This window comes from Hermetia illucens, chromosome 2, assembly GCF_905115235.1.
Source record: "Hermetia illucens chromosome 2, iHerIll2.2.curated.20191125, whole genome shotgun sequence".
NCBI classification, from domain to species: domain Eukaryota; kingdom Metazoa; phylum Arthropoda; class Insecta; order Diptera; family Stratiomyidae; genus Hermetia; species Hermetia illucens.
Genome location: NC_051850.1, coordinates 88,561,540 through 88,579,934, shown reverse-complemented (window position 1 = coordinate 88,579,934; position 18,395 = coordinate 88,561,540). Strand labels below are relative to the sequence as shown.

The following is an 18,395-nucleotide window of genomic DNA, read 5'->3' as shown; positions in this document are numbered from 1 at the left end:
AGAGGAACCCAAACGAGATGAACCGGGAATTCAACCCAGGGGTACGAGGTCGTCAGGGGTGTCAGAACTAACGTGTTAAAATATAAGGGCAGAAATATCAAGAAGCGTGCGTGTCAATTGTCTATCATTCATCTATCTGTGTAATATGAAAGAGGGTTAAATCCAATTTTGAAAAACATGTTAAGGAGTATTTGAAATAATTAGAACGGTTTTGCTTTTTCGCTAGTGTTATTTATTTCATACACGTGTAGCACTGAAGAAGGGAAAAAGTGGTTCCCGAAATATCGGTGTATACGAATAAAATAAGTAACACAAGCGAGAAAGCAAATCTGGACCAATTATTTCAAATAATTTTATCGCTAGAAACATTTCAACATTACACTTCTCTGAGCGAACGGATGAATATATTCCACATATTCAGAAAAAATGAAATTGAATTTATAAGCGACCAAGTAATTGTGCCCCTCGGACTTGCTCTCCTGAAGATAAATAATTCAAATAGAGTCTACTAAATTCAATGAAGAATGATTTGTGCTATGAATATTTAATAAAGTATAAACGTACATATATTTTTTTAAAGGTCCCGTTGGTATCTATTCACAGAATATAACCTAATTCTATTCAATCCGAGATGGAAACCCGTGGGAGGAAAAGTAAGGCAATAGTTTGCTCCACCCGAGGAGCAACTTTCTTTTCAACCGCAGAATAACTTTTCCACAACTAAAGCTCCCTTAGCGCCTAAGGGAAATTTTTCATCCAACTACAAAAAGAAGCAAGTTGACAAAAAAATTATGAATAACCAACGGGAAAAAAGAAAAAAAGATTTTCTTTTATACTTACCGTTTCCTTGTTCAGTTTTGATTTTTCCAGAACTTCTTCAAACCACCTCCACTGCTTCTCGGTGTCCTGGTTATTGTAACCCGAAAGCGCACTTACTTGTCCCCCGCCGCCATTGTTATTGTGATGAGGAATGGGAACTCGACCGTAGCTGTTGGAGTCACCTTGATAGTGGTGTCCTTCGCCGTGATGGTAATAGAAGTGTTTGTACTCGGGCAAGTCAAGGCCGCTCGTTCCTCCGATTCCCATTGAATTCGGTCTCTGTCGAACGGCCGCCAATTGACTATGTGAATATTTTGGGTCATGTCGCATAAAATTTGTATTGAGGGCAATTATCCTCAATCGGCTTTTTGTCTGTTCAATTGTGTAGTAGCCTCCTGCAAAATGGAACAAAGAAACAAGGATTTTAATTTAATATGCTGGAAGGTATTCTACAAAAAAGTCTCTGAATAAGTCAGCCGTGGCAGAGAAATTTTTCGGTATTATTCCAACGTCGGCGGTATTGAATTTCTGTGCATAAATTGAAGGTAACCAGTATCTCTTAGCTGAAGTCTACAATAGGTTTTCTATTTATTTTCATTCTATACTTGAATTAAATAATTAAATTAACCATATCAAACGATTGACTAATGCATCATCTGAACCTATGAGGAACGACCACTTTCCCCTAGTTTAATGATAAACAATTATAATACTGATTCTTATGCGACTCACATTGAATAGTACAGTGAACCGTAAAAATGAAACAATTCCTTGAAAATGTTACTGTTGAAGAGTCAGTTGCTTTCCGTCACGCATCCTTCCGCATGAAATTATATACATATATCTATATATATATTTCAATTCGAAGATAAGCCTTCATATGGCACAAAGGCCTATCTTTCTACTTTAAGTAGTAAGTTGGATGTCCAAGATGATTATTTTGGAAGCAGGTGGACATGACTTGTGTGAGGCGACAAAACAGCACGTACGATACTATCTCTAGAACATTTTAGAAAACGATATAATTCAAAGCAGTACTAGCAATGTCTACAACAGCCTCAGCGTCCAGTAAGGAACACCATAAGGTTGTTGCTGTTTTCCTGCGGTTCTATTCAATGCACTCCGTAATATCATGCCTCGGTTTGTGCGCATAGAAATCCTTTCGGAGTTCACTCTGTCTGCACTTTCAATGGTTGTGGAACACCATCCGCTTATGTTCTGATGAGTCTATCTTTGTGCTGTGCAACAGATGCACTTCCAATGCAAATATGTCGATTTTGATCATTCTATAAGAATAGATAGCAAAGATACCGTTCTGAATGGCACACATAAATCCCTCCGTCTCAGCAAAGTACGCCTTGCACAACATTGCTCCCAATTCGATTCGCTATTTTATCTTTATAGCAACGGGCTGGCGAGTCCCTTGTATGCGACTAATTGTAAGACAGATTGAGGGTCCACTTAACTTCAAGGATCGATTCGAATCAACTACATGAGATGAAGTCCAATTAGAATCGGTTCTATAAGTGAAAGCTGGAGGCAACGTGGTATGACCTAGTGAATTGTCTTATCAATCTCCATTTGCCTTACACCTACCCATATGTAAGGGACTCGCCTACTCCTTGCTGTAAAAATAAGGGCGTAGCGTGTCGACTTGATGGTAATGCTGTGCCACAATGCCAACACACCCCTGGCTCTGATGGCCCAATGGAGTTTCATATCCTCCACGCTACAAATTGGGTGATGCATTCGGAATTTGAACCAAGTAGTCCATATCCCGCCGATGGACGTTTTTCAGATCTTTTTCCACGGTAATATTCGTACGACAGTGAAGGAATAGTGAATACATCCAGTGCGCTAATTTTGTTATTCCACAAGAGATTCGATTTCAGCACCATCTTCATATATCGCAGGAATTCGGACAGTAGAACATTCTTCAAATCTACACCCCGGGCATGATTTCCTTACACAATTCTTAGGTATTTGTAGAAGTCACTTTGTCTTGAATGTGAAGGCCACCAATGCTATGTCTGGCATGCGGCTCGCGATGGCGTTTGCGGATGATTTTGATTCGACACATGTTTAATCCAAATTTCATCCGAATATCACGACTAAACGTATCTACTATTAGCAACATACTTCTTGGTTGGTCATCATTACCAGCTGAGGAATTGTTAATAAAATTTACAATTTATTGCGCGGGGTGGTGGAGCAACCCGATAAGATGACAAAGTTTCAGGTAATGTCAATTTACGTATTTGCAGCTCACACAGATACATCGCTCACTGATAACTGGCCTATGCATCGCCAAATTCTTTATCCAAAACAGTATCAAGCGTAACCTGACGATACGCGACGGACATGTCTTCACTTTTCATGCGTCACCCCCACATAGCAACACAGAAATGACATTTGCGCAGAGCAATTTCAACTTGATCTTGGTGTTAAGATAACTATATTTCCAGATGCTAGACAAGATAGCGAAAGCGAATCTACTGCTGTTAATGCATCGAGCGACATCCAGTTCGGTGTCGTCGGCAAAAACCACCAAAAAAGGGAGCATGAAAAACCTCACTAATAAAAAAATATATAATATCGGTGATAAGATACAAGCTTGGCGGATTTCGCTTTTGACTCTAAGATATTGCCTCGACGCAGCATATGTTGTTCTGATAATAGCTATTAGCCTCTCCCGAACGTCCCTCCTGCGTTGAGCACACCAGATTTATTACACTCCCTGTTCACGTTGTCGAAAGCCTTCTCAAAATCGATGAAAGCAGTTATTATCTTTGCGATGGCAAGAATACCCTCCAATTGTTGCACTCAAAACGGGTGCCCTTCTTTGAAATCTTGACAATTATCCCCTTTTTCCTCTCTCTAGGAAAGTTCAAGTATTACTATACGAGCGGAAAGATCTGCTATTCTTTAGAAGCTGCAAGTGCAACGATAAATGGCTCTATGCTATCAAGCTAAACGGTTTTACTTCGTTTGAGTAAATTGATAACCCAAATGATTTCTATCTATTTGCAGAAACAGTGCGTATCCGTCATTTCATACACAAGAAGGGTAACTTCACCGGATGCGGTACCTCTAAGAACTATAGTGAAGTATTCTTTCTACATCTTCAGCTGCGCGTCATCGTTGATGAGGGTTGACCGTTAACTCCCTTCACAGGGCCATCAAAATGTTTGCGACCACATCCAAGATCCGCGGACGAAAGTAGTATGGGATAGATCGCACATAACGTAGAAGCGGCAATCTCATTGCTGGAAGGAATTTCAGGATAATTCCAACCATATTTATTTGTAAACCCCACCATGACCGCTAGAACGATTAGATGACCGGCTAAAGCAGCTCACCATTATATCATACTCTTCACCGCATACGCATCACAAACCAAAATCTGCTGCTGAGGAAGATACCTTCGGAAAACTTCTCAATACGAAGACCTGTACCGTGTCTGCTGATGACTATTTCGACACTGCGTGCCACCGTATATATATATACTTTATAGTGGGAACAGTAAAACGCAAATCGACTATATTCTCATAGGATGCTAATAATAATAATCGTTGGCGCAACAATCCATATTGGATCAGGGCCTTGAAGTGTGTTAAAGCACTTCAATCAAGACCGTAGCGGTACACTACAGTACACTGCAGGGGGTAATCTGGTCAGCATTGCGCTCCCCCGAGATTATTACCCTGATTTGACTCAGGTACTCATTCACAGCTGAGTCGACTGGTATTCGACGTCAAATCATGATACAAATCTCATTGCCCCCTGTGAGATTCGAACCGCGACCTTCCGTATGATAGCCTTGTGCTCTAACCACGCAACTATCCGGAGTCCGGAACTCATAAGATGCCGACATTTTATCACCTTCACTGACTGCAAAGCCGTCTGATATGAAACTATCGCAACTCAATTATCGGCCGTTGAATGCCGTCTTGCCAATGAGGCTACCGATAAAAGAACATGAGGAACGCACGGACCCGTCGCACATTAAATAGTGACGATTTTAAGAAAAAAAAAAGAAATAGTCTTACACCATTACCCCCCAAACGGGACAGTGAGAGAGATCTGTATCGACTTGACAAAAGCCGACACCAACGCACACAGGATATCGGACACTTCCGTTGCGTTAGTGATAAGAACAGTACTTTGCTTATCGGCCGATGGGTCGCGAAAAATAAATGGCGGGAATTTGGAAATAGAGTTCATTCTACAAACACTATCGACGTTTGGAATTGCTCCTACCAGCGCCACTACACAAGCAACAGGACCTGACGACATCGCATCTCAGCTCTGGAAAACTAAGAGCTGTAGCCCAATATTTTGGTTCAGTGAATTCTTCTATCGAGTTATTGAAGAAGGTAGAACACCATCTGACTGGTAAGAAATCACAGTTCCAATATGGAAAGAGGAAGATAATCCAGCAGAATGTTCAAATTGTTCGATCCGGTTACTGTTCCATAATATGTAAATTTTGGAAGGCGTTCTTCACAGCCGTATTCGCGACATTCTTCAAATAACCGCGAATCAAGCCGGGTTTGTCAAGAACTGCGGAACTAAGACGCAATGAACCCTTCGCGGTTACTTATGGAGAAACACTGAGAGAAGCATTGCCTTCTTTGCATTGTATTTGTGGAGAGAAGCGTTTGACCATGTGTCACACAAACCATCTAGTACGATCTGCGGCAACAAGTATCAGAAGATCTGATGTGCTGGGTTAAATTGCTCTGCCACTATCCAAAAAGTAAAGTTCGAGATGTGAAGGATATATCAAAACAGTTTTGTGAGTCCGTCGGGGTTCATCAAGAAAGCGTCCTTCCACCACTTCTCTTTGTTATTGTTATGGGTATTGCCATACGCAATCCATCGTGTAGCGCTCTATACGCTGCTTTATATTGTATTTTATGATGTTTTCGTATCGCCTCACAGCAAAGCTGATTTCAAGTAATTTGTTCAAAAATGGAATAATTGCGTCATTCAACATCATCTCAAGTTGATTCTGAATAAAAAAGAATTTTTGACGACCAACCCTCATGAAACGTGTCCAAAACTGACAAATTTAAATATCTCGTCTCAATACTCTCAGCCAATGGTGAACTACGTTATGAAATCGCTTGATGCGTTAACGCAACCTGGATGACGTGGTGTTCTTTCTGATCGACGTATCAACGAACATTTCAAGTCAAAAATTTCCCGCAGTGTCGCCCGCCCTGTCAATCTCTACGTTTCTGAATGTTGGCCGACTATAAAAGACAATGAACGGTGTATCGCGGTAATTTGGACGAGTGGCGTAACACGCCTTCATCACATCCGAAATAAGGACATCCGCCATCGATAGGGGGTTGCGCCTATCATGAAAAAATTTCGAGAGAGGCGTCTTCGGTGGCATGCTCACATAATTCGCGCTAACGGGAATTAACTTGCTAAGATTGGTCTGAACGTTGAAGTCGACGGAGAGCGATCAAAAGGGAGGGCAATATCTGAAAATTTAAATTTGTTGAAAGGAATGGAAACAGATTTCCATTTAGACATGAGGTGATGTTGCTTTCACTACGATGCACTAAGATTATATTAAATGTTCACTAACTTGCTGTAGAACAATTTGACCGAACTTGTAGTTAGTTTAACACCACTTACCCTTTTCAAATGTTTGAACTGCTTCTGATGGCAGCCAATGTCTCCAAAGTTCTCCTAGTAGTCGAAAGTCACTAATTGAGCCATCTTCGTGCCCTAGTACGGGAAATACGAATTGAGACGGAAATGTTCGACCCAGAAGTTCAGTTATATTCCTAAGGATGTCTAATCTGGTTGACTCCAGAAGGCGATGTGCAGAGTGCGAGAGGCCGTCTCTGAAAATAAATAAAAGCAAACGTTAATTCGAATTGTCTAAGCACATTGCATCAGGTCCAAAAAAGTTGCTCAGTTTTCAATAAAATTTTACGAAATTCATCATGAAATATTTGAAAAATGATATTTAATCTTCTACTAGGCGCAACCAATATCATAATTGCCTACCCAAATAAAATTCCTTCCACCAACGATAGTATTCTGTCTAATATAATTAGGAATTTTAGAGAATACGTCTGTATTCCGTGGGCCCAGCAATGCATGCTTTCGCCTGAAATACACACAATTCTGGTTTTCCATTGAAACAAAGTATAAAAATCCATCAAAGAACCCTTTCCTGCCGAATACCCGTAGAGAGAATTTTAATTAAAATGTGCTACATTGAGTCTCTGAATACGTGCATGCCTACACTTTTTGTGTATTAATGCTACCTATTCCCCATGGACATTTTCACAATCATCGCGAATTTTTAGCAGACTAAAAATATGTACCAGGACGCCACATTTGCCTATTGAGGATTGTCGCCGTCAACGAGGCTCGCGTTAACCAGCAAAATTTTTGTTTGGACTGGATTTGTTTTTAATCCTATTAGCAGCTTCCTTTGCCCACCAATTATATGCGCTATATGAATCTAATATAATTTTCCACGAATGTATGGGAAAAGCCTTTTACCATTGGTTTCATTTGGACAAAACATTTAAATTTATAAGAGTCGATGACCGATTCGGAGTTCAACGTCCTAATACGTACCTATATGCTCAAATGGAGGTGAGAACTCTGATGCATTCTCGCTTTTTTTCAACAAAGTGATACCAAATATTTAGACATGGATTCAGATGCCGCGATAATATCTAGCATCTAAATTCATCTATCTCAAAAGAACTTTGTGGAAAGACATATCAGAGCAAATGAGCTGATTTAATCAAGAGACTTTTTGTCGTCCGGATAGCTGAGTGGTTAGAGCACAAGGCTGTCGTATGGAAAGTCGCGGTTCAAATCTCACTGCTGGCAGTGCAATTTGTATCGTGATTTGACGTCGGATACCAGTCGACTCAGCTGTGAATGAGTACCTGTGTCAAATCAGGGTAATAATCTCGGGCGAGCGTAATGCTGACCACATCGTCTCCTACAAATATACTGTAGTGTACCGTTACGGTCTTCAATGAAGTGCTTTAACACACTTCAAGGCCCTGATCCAATATGGATTGTTGCGCCAACGATTATTATTATTATTTCTTGTAAGACAGCTAAAGCTCGCAGCGGAAGAAGACAAACTACTTCTTCGCACGTTACCAATGAACTTCATTCAGACATCAAGAATTGTTTGTGAACACCTATCACTATTAAAGGATGGGAAGTACTCCACTAATATTGAATTTCGCCAGATATTTAAAGTCATTACTTCAAAACATTGTTTATCATATGATCCGCAATAATGGGCAGGGATTGTAAACTAAAAACCTAAAAACGGGACAAATTGTATCAACTAGTCCTCCAGGTTGGGGGTTGAGTAGGGCTGAAAACCCTACACGGAAAATAACATGTTACGAAGCCTTGGACTGGATTGACTACAAAACAACGAATCCGGCAACAGCAACGGAATAACTCATTTTCTCAAGGTTCGTGTGCTCCCTGCACAGAGATGGAGCTGCCAAGCAGCTAGCCGATACCCTGCCCCAATATAGGCTTGCTGTAACAGCCAGCGTTGCAGGAGGTGTGTTGGATATGCACCGATTTCCTGTGAAGAGCCACTAAACCATACCGTTATCCAGTAAACCATGAGCTCGGAGTAGGTTGCTCACTTAGCCAAATGAAACCTACTGTTATCCGCTTTGAAAACATAAGCGAACGGCTATGCACTCTGCGCTTGCAAGAAAAATGTAGAAATATAAGCCTCATTAACGTTCACGCCCCTACAGAGGAGGCTACAGAGCCGGAGAAGGATACCTTCTACGAGGCACTAGAACAAATCTTTGAACCCTGTCCCAGATATGATATAAGTCATATTTGAGATTTTAACAGCCAAGTAGTGACCCAGCCCGTATTCAGGCGATACGTTGGCTCCCATAGCTTACATCAAAATATAAACGATAACGGACTGCGGATTATTCAATTAGTAATGTCACACGAAATGGTTGTTGGGAGTACCTGGTTTGCGCACAAACATACGTGAGCCTCTCCAGACAGGATCACTTTCAAACAAATTGACCACGTGCTGATTGAACGCCAGCACCTCTCGGGCTAGATGAATGTCAAAATATATAGGGGGGGGGGGGGGGGACAATATAGACTCTGATCACTTTCTCGTAGGCATGGTACTCCGAGAAACCCCAGAATCCCATCTGACAATCAGGTGAGAGCAAACACTGAGGCCATGCACAACACAGCCCCCCGCAATACCTATAAGAAGGAAATGTATTCCGCAATAACCGCAGTCAACAGATCAATCCTGCGGGGATCCCCCGAAAACAAACATACTTGGCCCCAGCCACAAAAACAGTCCGAATGGCTGATTCGACGATGAATGTAAGGTATCAACGAAGAATGTTGCATACCAAGTAATGTTGAATTCTCAAAGGACGCGCGCAGACTTATCACGAACTCCGTCGAGCGGAGAAGCGACTTGACAGACGGAAAAGGAAGCCTTGGAAAACCAACAGGTCTGTGAACTTGAAAAGTACAAGGAGCAACCGCGCCAGGCGCGCAAGTTGTATCAACAAGTCAGCAGAGTGAAGCCTTACACACCTCGATGTTCATCCTTCCGAGACAAAGAGGGAAATCTGATTTCCGACAGAATGGGCACATTGGAGTAATGGTCTGAACACTTTAATGGACTGCTGAATAACAAGAACATCGGCGAGTTGCAGGTCCCGTTAACTGAAGACGACGTACAAATACTTATATCACTAAGTATAGAAAAACAGTCCTTCCAGTCAACCGGCTTAGAAACCGTAAATCGTCAAGAGCTGATGGAATAATAGCCGAATTGGTTAAATATGGAGACGACCAATTATACCAAGTGGTTAATCAACTTATCCTCAAGGTATGGGACAGCCAATTGGCGGATTTGCGCTCAATATAATTCTTAGTCATGCTGTGTTCTCCGAATTACAAAAGGAGTACTTAAGATCTGCGAGCCGCTTCGGTCACGCTCCTCCCAGAGCAGAGGTGAGGCAGAGCGTGACGTTTTGCCTTTGCCCTGATAAGAAACCGTAAAGCCGTCATCGTCTGACATTTTTTTTATGAATGTACATATTCGCATCCATGTTCCCCTCCATGAGTACCACATTATCCACGCCGTCCGCCCCATAATAACCGCCCTGCAATAGCGCAAGTTGAAACTTGTTTGCACTGATGAAGGGAACAAGTGGTTCCCGAAATATCGGTATTTGCAAGAATAAATACCCACACCAACGAAAAAGAAACAACAAGTTTTTATTATTTCAATTAATTAATCGTTGGAAACACCGCATAATTTCACTCTGATATACATTCCCACCGAATTTCTTGACGATAAAACACAAAATCTTACTTCCTATATCGACCTTTATTCTACACAGAAACTATTCCCGGTAAGTATGTTATGGCTTAATATGAAATAAATCCGCACGAAAAAGATAATGTAATAGTACAATTTACAATCTTATGCACCATGCTGCTGCTGCCACAATTGCTAATTTGGCACTCCTAGGATGCACTTAAGAGGGAGAGAGGCGTTGCCAATCAATTTAAAAAATCTGATAATTTAATATTATTAAGTTTACTTCAGTATATATCGGAGTGGGATATATTTTGAGACCTGGGTTTCCTACAAAAGCATCAGCAAGTAGTTCATCAACTTGTGCTCAAGGTATGGGATAGCGAATCAATGCCTGACGATTGGCAACGAAACATTATCTGTCTCATACATAAAAAGGGAGATATCACACAGTGCAGCAATTATAGAGGTATCACGTTGCTGAGTACCATCTATAAGATATTCTCCTCTATCTTGCTAGGCCGGATAGCCCCGTGCGCCCAAGACATCATTGGCCCATACCAAAGAGGCTTCACTCCAGGCAAATCAGTAACAGACCAGATCTTCTCTCTACGGCAAGCGATGGAAAAACTGTTGGAATATGAACGACAGTTGAACCATCTATTCATCGACTTTAAAGCCGCCTATGATAACATAGCTATCATGCGTTCTCTTTAACCTGGCCCTCGAGAAAGTGATCCGTGAAGCTGATGTAAATGCAAGAGGTAAGATCCTCTTTAAGTCCACCCAACTACTTGCTTGTGCTGACGACATCGACATCATGGGAAGAACCACCCGAGACATACAAACTGCCTTCAGCCAGATCGAGCAGGCGGCGCGAGATCTTGGGCTGCACATCAATGAAGGCAAGACAAAATATATGGTGGCAACATCAGCACCGAAGACGAACCAACCAACAACATCAAACCGCACTGGTCAAACAGGAAGAATAAGGATAGGAGAATACAACTACAAACTCTCCTATCTAGGGTCGAGAATCGCAACCGATAACAGCTACGATGATGAAATCCGCGCACGGTTGTTGTCAACCAACAGAGCCTATTTCAGCTTACAAAAACTATTCCGCCCGAAACACCATAGGGTCAAGGCTCTTACTGTACAAGACTATGATCTTGCCAGTCCTCATGTATTCCTCGGAAACTTGGGTTCTTAGTAAGAAAAATTGCGAACTCTTGGCCCCGTTCGAGGGAGGATGGATGGACATGAGGATGGACGATTCAGTAGCCTACACAATGACGAAAGCTATGAGCGATACCATGACGTTCCGGTTGTGGATAAGATCCGGCTCAATAGGTTACGGTGGGCGGGTCACTTAATCCGTATGGATAAGGATGATCCCACGCGGAAAGTTTGTAAGGGCATCTATGGTAGAAAAAGAAGACGAGGCAGACCCTGCCTAAGATGGAGCGATGGCGTAGGTCAGGACGCCAGACAGGTCTTAGGGATATCGAATTGGTGGACCTCGGCGCCAAACCGGGATGTCTGGAGTTCCTTATTAAGGCAAGCCTAGACCGGATACCGGTTGTTGCGCCGTTGATGATGATGATGACTTTTTTTCAGATTTTTAGATAAATTCCGGAAATGAATCCTGTTTCACTTCAAGTTGATGATTTACTCCGCGCTCTTGTTCGAAGGTCACGTGGCCGAACCAATTTTACGTACAATTTTTAATTTACATTGGACAAGGAAATTTTTTCAACTTACATACGGAGTGAAATTATAAGTATGCAACTGAACTTCCAAGTCAATCAGCCAAGATTCGTTCGAGTTCTGTCCACATAAAAACGTAGTTTCGAGAAAAGCGCCTTTCAAATTTTCGGTATGTTCGCATCGGTCTGTCAGGAGTTGCGCCAAAGTTCAAAGAGAAGTATTTAGATATTTTCCCGCCCTTAGCCAAAAAATCGACTTTTTTAAAAGATTGGTTTGTCAAAATTTCAACAGTTGCTTTAGCCCTTAAACTCCGCAAATGCTCATGTCACTGACTGCAAGTGCGGGATTTTATTTCTATTCTAATTTCGAGAAAAGTGCGTACGACAGACAGACAGACATTGAACCGATTTGAATGATATTTGGCTGAACACAAAATTCTAAAAAAGAGAAAATCTAGTCTAAAGGGTCTATCTTGCAATATGGGCAGGAAAATGAAAGCAAAATTGTCCTTTCTGAGTTGAATCTCACATAATGGTTCAACATATTTTCCTTTCATACTTTCAGCGAATAGTAATTAATTTTTATTATATAAATAAATGTACTATAGGTCTCACGTTTGACGCAATCGAAAGTAATCACGTAAGCATGTTGTCCATCTAAAAGGCAAAGTGTGGACTATACTTATAACAAGAAAAAGTTTTTTACAGAAAGAAACATTTTTAATGATTTCTTTCATTTCATAATTTCATTGCTCAACGACACAAAGTTGGGATGTATTTCATTTTCTACTCACGTAACTGCGCTTGTTGCACTTATACTTTTTCCATCTAGAGTACTTAGTACACGTTGTTCCAAATGCTACGCTAAATTAATCCAAAGTTTTGATTACTTTCATTTTTTTAATGAATGCACTGAGGTTTCTGCCGGTATTTCTAATTAAAGTTTCTCAAGGAAAAATAAGTGAATTCTAAGATGCTACTTTTCGTCCTTGCGTTCCGTACTACAAGTTGTACATACATATTAGTACATTTCGTAATCGGGGTAGGTGTAAAATATCTCCCATCTGTATCCGTCTTCAGTCTGCAAATAAATTCAACTTTGGTTGCATGTGGCGCAGTGCACATCCAATGCAGGCCGCTTCGTATGAAAAAGTTAATCCACAGAAAAAAGACAATATCGAAAATGCAAGTGGATGTAGAGGAACGGACGGAATGGAACAGACACGCAATAAGTCAGATTACCGGGAGGTGGATGCTTTGTGTATAAAGGCTTTGTGTTTATCTTATTTGAGTAACCTTCTAAGCACGTTTTTAAGGTTTTGTGGAAAACAAAACCTTATTAAAATCGATTTATTGTCTGTCCGTCTCTCTGTGTGTCCGTGACACGCATCTTTCTCGGAGACGGTTATAGCGATTGACAGGTGGTGGGAAGGTGGGAACTGTGAACGCTCACGCATACAGTGATTTACATCCTTTTACGTCGAATTTAAGGGGGGTCCCCATAGATGCAAAAGTAGGATTTACATTCTTCAAATATAGTCATGTGGGGTATCAAATTAAAGGTATCGGTTAGTACTTTTCAAAGTTTTGACATTTGTTTGAAAGGAAGGGGGTGCGGGGGGTTTACAGTGATCATTTCTCTAACAGGACCATTCTCAGAAACTACCTAACTGAAAAATCTGAAAAAAATCAGTATGCTGCCACTATATAATGCCTGGGCTCCGAAATACCTTCCATACCCATATCTGTTTAAATAAAATTAATATGGTACATTACTATAATTTTTGGGAATTGGCTGCAAACTCCCCTTAAGCTCATCCTAGCACCACGAATTTTTGCAGTGATGTAAGCTACTGCATGATCTTACTAAGTTTGATGGAGATCGCACTATTACTAACAAATTTATAATACGTCAAATTTGTTGCTTCTTTGCAAATTCAACACTATGAATGTCAATATCACCCGAAAGTGGATACTCTCTATGCATATATTACGTGCTACATACTAAGAAATACACGAAATCTTTTGTACCTGAAGCGTCCAGCTTCCAGTTCCCCGACTTGTTATATATATATATATTCCAAAAAATTCAAAATATCCTTTTATATATTTCTATATTATATACGTACACACTAAAACCACAAATCTAATATTATGTTAATCTTAAAAAAACAAACATTGTCTATTACTGCACACAGTTGCATACATATATATGTAGCCATTTAAATTGTTCTCACTCATCTGAATATTTCCGAGTTACTCCATGCACAAAAGTACACACACATACATATGTATATGTAGGCAAATTGAATGCCGCTGATACTACATATTCTATATATGTATGTCTAAATTCTTTATTTGTATGTATTCATTCTATATATGGAATTGTTAATCCTTTTCAATTCCAGTAATTGATAGCGACACACAAAACCCTAAAAATGCTGAAAAGGGAAAACTAAGATGTTCGCATGCGTTCGCCGCTCATATGAGTTAATTTTATATGATGATGACGATGAATAGTGTATGAATATGTTTTAGAGGGCAATAAATTCATATCAATAAAAAAACTTTTTGACCTTTCATCAATTCCTAATAATGGTTGTCTTTCCTATAAAATCTCACAGTACTTCTAGACTGAACTTAAGGGTAGTTTTCGATAAAATTTCCAAAATATTTATTTAAGCAAAAACCGGAATGAGATATATTTTGACACCTAGATTTCTTCTTATACATACTCGAATATGTACTATTGTGACTTTTTTAGATTGCTCAGTTAGATAAGTTCTGAGAACAAGACCTAATTACCCTTTCCCGGTCACTTATTTTGAACTCCCACTGCCTTGTGTTTCACCCAGTATCAGAAAATGGTCAGTTTCAACAGGTATTAATTAAGCCCTTTTATTTGATGCTGGGACGACTTCCACTTTCGCATGTATGGGGACTCCTAGGATGAACTTAAGGAGCCTTTTCAGTCGATTTCAAAAAGCTAGTATATTGAATGATGATAGTAGCAGGCTTATTTGAACAGATATAGGAATGAGATATACTTTACCGCCTTGAATTTCTATAAACGCATCACCCTGATTTCTTTCTAATGTTGAGAGTTTGGTAACTTCAGAAAATGAATCCTGTATCATTTCACGTGTGCACATTTTGAGCCCTTACTTGCGTATTTTGCTATCTACGTGAAAACTAATATACGAAAATATTAATCGAGACTTTCATAAGATACTTTAAATTAAATTTAAATTTATTTCGAATGTTGTTAACCATACTGCGCCACAAACCTATTTATTCCGTATTTTAGCCCAAAACGATTACAAATTACTATTTTAATTTCACTTCAAATACTAGTCGAATTTATTTTAAAAGGCCACGTAAAAATGAAAATGTGACCAGCACGGCCAATCGTTGTGAACGCAGTAAATTTTCAAGAGCCGGTTGCTCCAAAAACGGATTTTTTACCGTTTGTTTTCCACCCTTGTGGTGAGTTAGAATACGCCACGGGGAGCACCGGTGGGGGCATCTGTCCGTCGCATTAACAACATTCGAAATAAATTTAAATTTATTTCGAATGTTGTTAACCCTACTGCGCCACAATACCCCACATGACTATATTCGGCGAAAAGAATTCACTTTCGCTCTTTGCATAACATAAACGTGACGTAAATTTATGTCACTGTTTTACACACCTAAAAAGGAAGCACTGGAAATTACTAATGAAAGGACAGCGAAAATAACGGTATCCAGATCAAAAATGAGCTAGTGGTGTTGTTTTACATAACTTGAAATTCATAAGAAATGGAACCTTCCAAAATACATCCTGAGAATAGTGGTACTTGCCGCTTGCTTGACATCTCCAGATATTGACAATATGGTAGGCTGGTGTAAAAACCTGTCTCCCTACATGGGAAGAGAAACAATGTCAGCGGTGGTAATCCTACAAAAAGCAAATAAAAGAAATTTTTTTCCAAATGTTCTCGACCCTAGTGAGGAGAGAGAATTTGAACATACGAAACTGCGGTAACAGGCGTATTGCCAATTACAAGGGATGCCCTGTGTATATTGAAGTGACTCGGCGATACCAATTCTTTCAGAGAATGAACCAATTCAGGGCATCGATGTGAAATTAGATGCAAGAATACAAGCAAAACCAGACGTTAATTCTTTAAATATTATATTTTCTCGCAAATTCCAGAACATTAGCCAACATAAAATCGAATTACAGATATTCCTCGTCAACAGTAGGTTTGAAATGGCAAACAAATATTATTTTGAAATACTGGGCAACAGACTCTACTATACGAACCACCTTAATGATAACGGGGTTGGACATTCCAGCATTCTCATTGAAAATCATGATGTGAAGGGAATTTCGCTAAGGACTATAAGCAAGCTTCCCCCAGAGATTCACTGTCTCAACGGGAAACTCAAAAACTTGCTTACTGAGTGGGGTATACCCCCAACAAAAGGCGAACCGTCAAATGATCTATTATACATGAACTGTAAAGTATCAAAGTAGTAGAGAGCCAACTCTCTATTGATAAGTTGAATTTCTCAAATACAAAACTAGGGCTTTGGTTGGAAGAAGCTGGTTAAAGGCTATCTAAGGAAACAAGCATTTTTCCGTTATTCTAGTTATATGGCTGTCCCAGATTGAGTTGAGCATTGTAATGGAAGATCTACCTCCTACAAAAACACCCACAGGTTTATTTGATATACTCCACTGTATAAAACTGTAAACTTCGATAATTGCAAGAATGTGCTAACGCAAATCATAAAGCTTGATTGCTAATGGATTTTTAAAGTTATCAGAACTCCATGCATAGTACTAGGAGGGAAGAATATACCGCGTTACCGTTTGAACGTGGAGGCAACTAACGATGAACACCGTTGCGGTTTGGAGTGGCCATCCAAATAGCATAAACGTGGTAAAATTTAACGGCTCAGCTTTGGCAAATATACTTGGTGGTTGTAAACGAGAAACAACAGTGGTGGTCAAACGGTTAATTATATTTTACCAAAAGACAGCATAATAACCTTCACTAATAAATCAGTTTTGAGTGGGGGAGGTTGTTGATAACATAGCGTCCGTTGTTAAGATTCTTCCAAACGTTAAAAGTGCTAAAAACCTAAAACAATAAGACCAACATTGTTACTTTCCCTGGAGCATGTCTATCTGACGCACCCCCAAGGCCGAATCACCTAGACCTAGTAGCAGGGGACAGAATAGGCGGAGTTTAAGTAGACTTTTTCGAAAGTTTCTTCCCATGCCTTTTATTTGGGGTCGGCACCTTTGTGGAAGTTTCAAGTTGAATGGATTTGATAACGCATATCACAGAAGAAAACTCTTGAAGGCTGCGCTTTCTTTCAACTGTGTGTCGGCACCCGAAGACATCGAGGATATCATACATATGTACTTGGATCCACTAATCTAAATGCACTTAATGTGGTGAGAAAAAGATAGTGCTCGGGCCCTTTCGTATAAATCTGTCAGAATCTCCTTCTCTATCAATTGCTTAAGGAAAGAGGCAAGAAGATCCTAACAGGTCTTCCAAGGGAAAGTTGCTTCTTAAATCATCGATAAAATTGGATTATTGTTTTCAGTTATCTGCAAAAAAAGGTGAAATAAAGTTGGAGTCGGCCCTGCGCTTTTCATGCGGTTGTCCACGACAAACTAAGAACAAAGAATCCTTCAAAGGGTTCGTTTTAGTGAAGATGTGCCCCTCTATTCTCAGAAACTGTCATCAGATTGGTAGATGCCCATCTAAATAGGCACCTAAGGACACAGGGCCGTTGCACCGATTCAAAGTGCTCCCCTGTAAGTTCGAGTTTCAAAGCATCATCCATCACGATGTAATTGCCTTGCGCATCAGCAGTTACACTATTGGTGTCTATACCTGAGTCAATAAGGTGTTGTATCTCGCTGCCACCGATTTTAATTCTCGGCACAGTTACTCGAGTGATAATCTGCTTGATTACTTTGTCTCATGTGTAGAGTTAACTTCCATATTCAGAAGAGTAAACAATAAGAGATCATCCGGTATGGATGGCATTCCCAACGTGGTCCTCAGGCATTTACCAGGCATTGCCATTCGTAATTATTGCATTTTGTTGAATAATTTATTGAACAATTTCTTCTTTCCAAGACAATGGAAGAAAGCCCGAGTATTCCCGATTTTAGAGAGAGGGAAGGATTCATCCAGCCCTCAAAGCTACTGCCCAATCAGTTTGCTGCCTAACATCAGCAAGATGTTTGAGGTTTTGGTATTGAAAGCCTTGAACGGGCACATCAAGAAGAAGGAATTATTGCCGAACGCCCAATTCGGATTTCGATCTGGACACTCGACAATACATGCAATAACAAAGGTAACGTCTGATATTTGCTGGCGGATTAACAATGGTGAGTGCGTAGGCGCTTGCCTTAAAGACATGGAGAAAGCCTTTGATACTGTCTGGTTGGATGGACTGATTTTCAGGCTCCTGAAGAATGAGTTTCCCAGCCACCTCGTAGCGATGATGTGTAG

At 40.3% G+C, this 18,395-nt stretch overlaps 1 protein-coding gene across 6 annotated transcripts in view; it reads right to left on the bottom strand.

Moving 5' to 3' along the window:
- Positions 1–18,395, bottom strand: part of LOC119648666 (acid sphingomyelinase-like phosphodiesterase 3b) — a 594,559-nt gene that overhangs the window by 144,740 nt on the left and 431,424 nt on the right. For all 6 annotated transcript variants that reach the window (XM_038050452.1, XM_038050451.1, XM_038050448.1 and 3 more), the window contains 2 exons: positions 6,472–6,683; positions 841–1,214 (listed from right to left, as the gene is read on the bottom strand). In XM_038050452.1, coding sequence (XP_037906380.1) covers positions 841–1,214; positions 6,472–6,683 — 586 coding nt within the window. The remainder of the gene's footprint in view (positions 1–840; positions 1,215–6,471; positions 6,684–18,395) is intronic.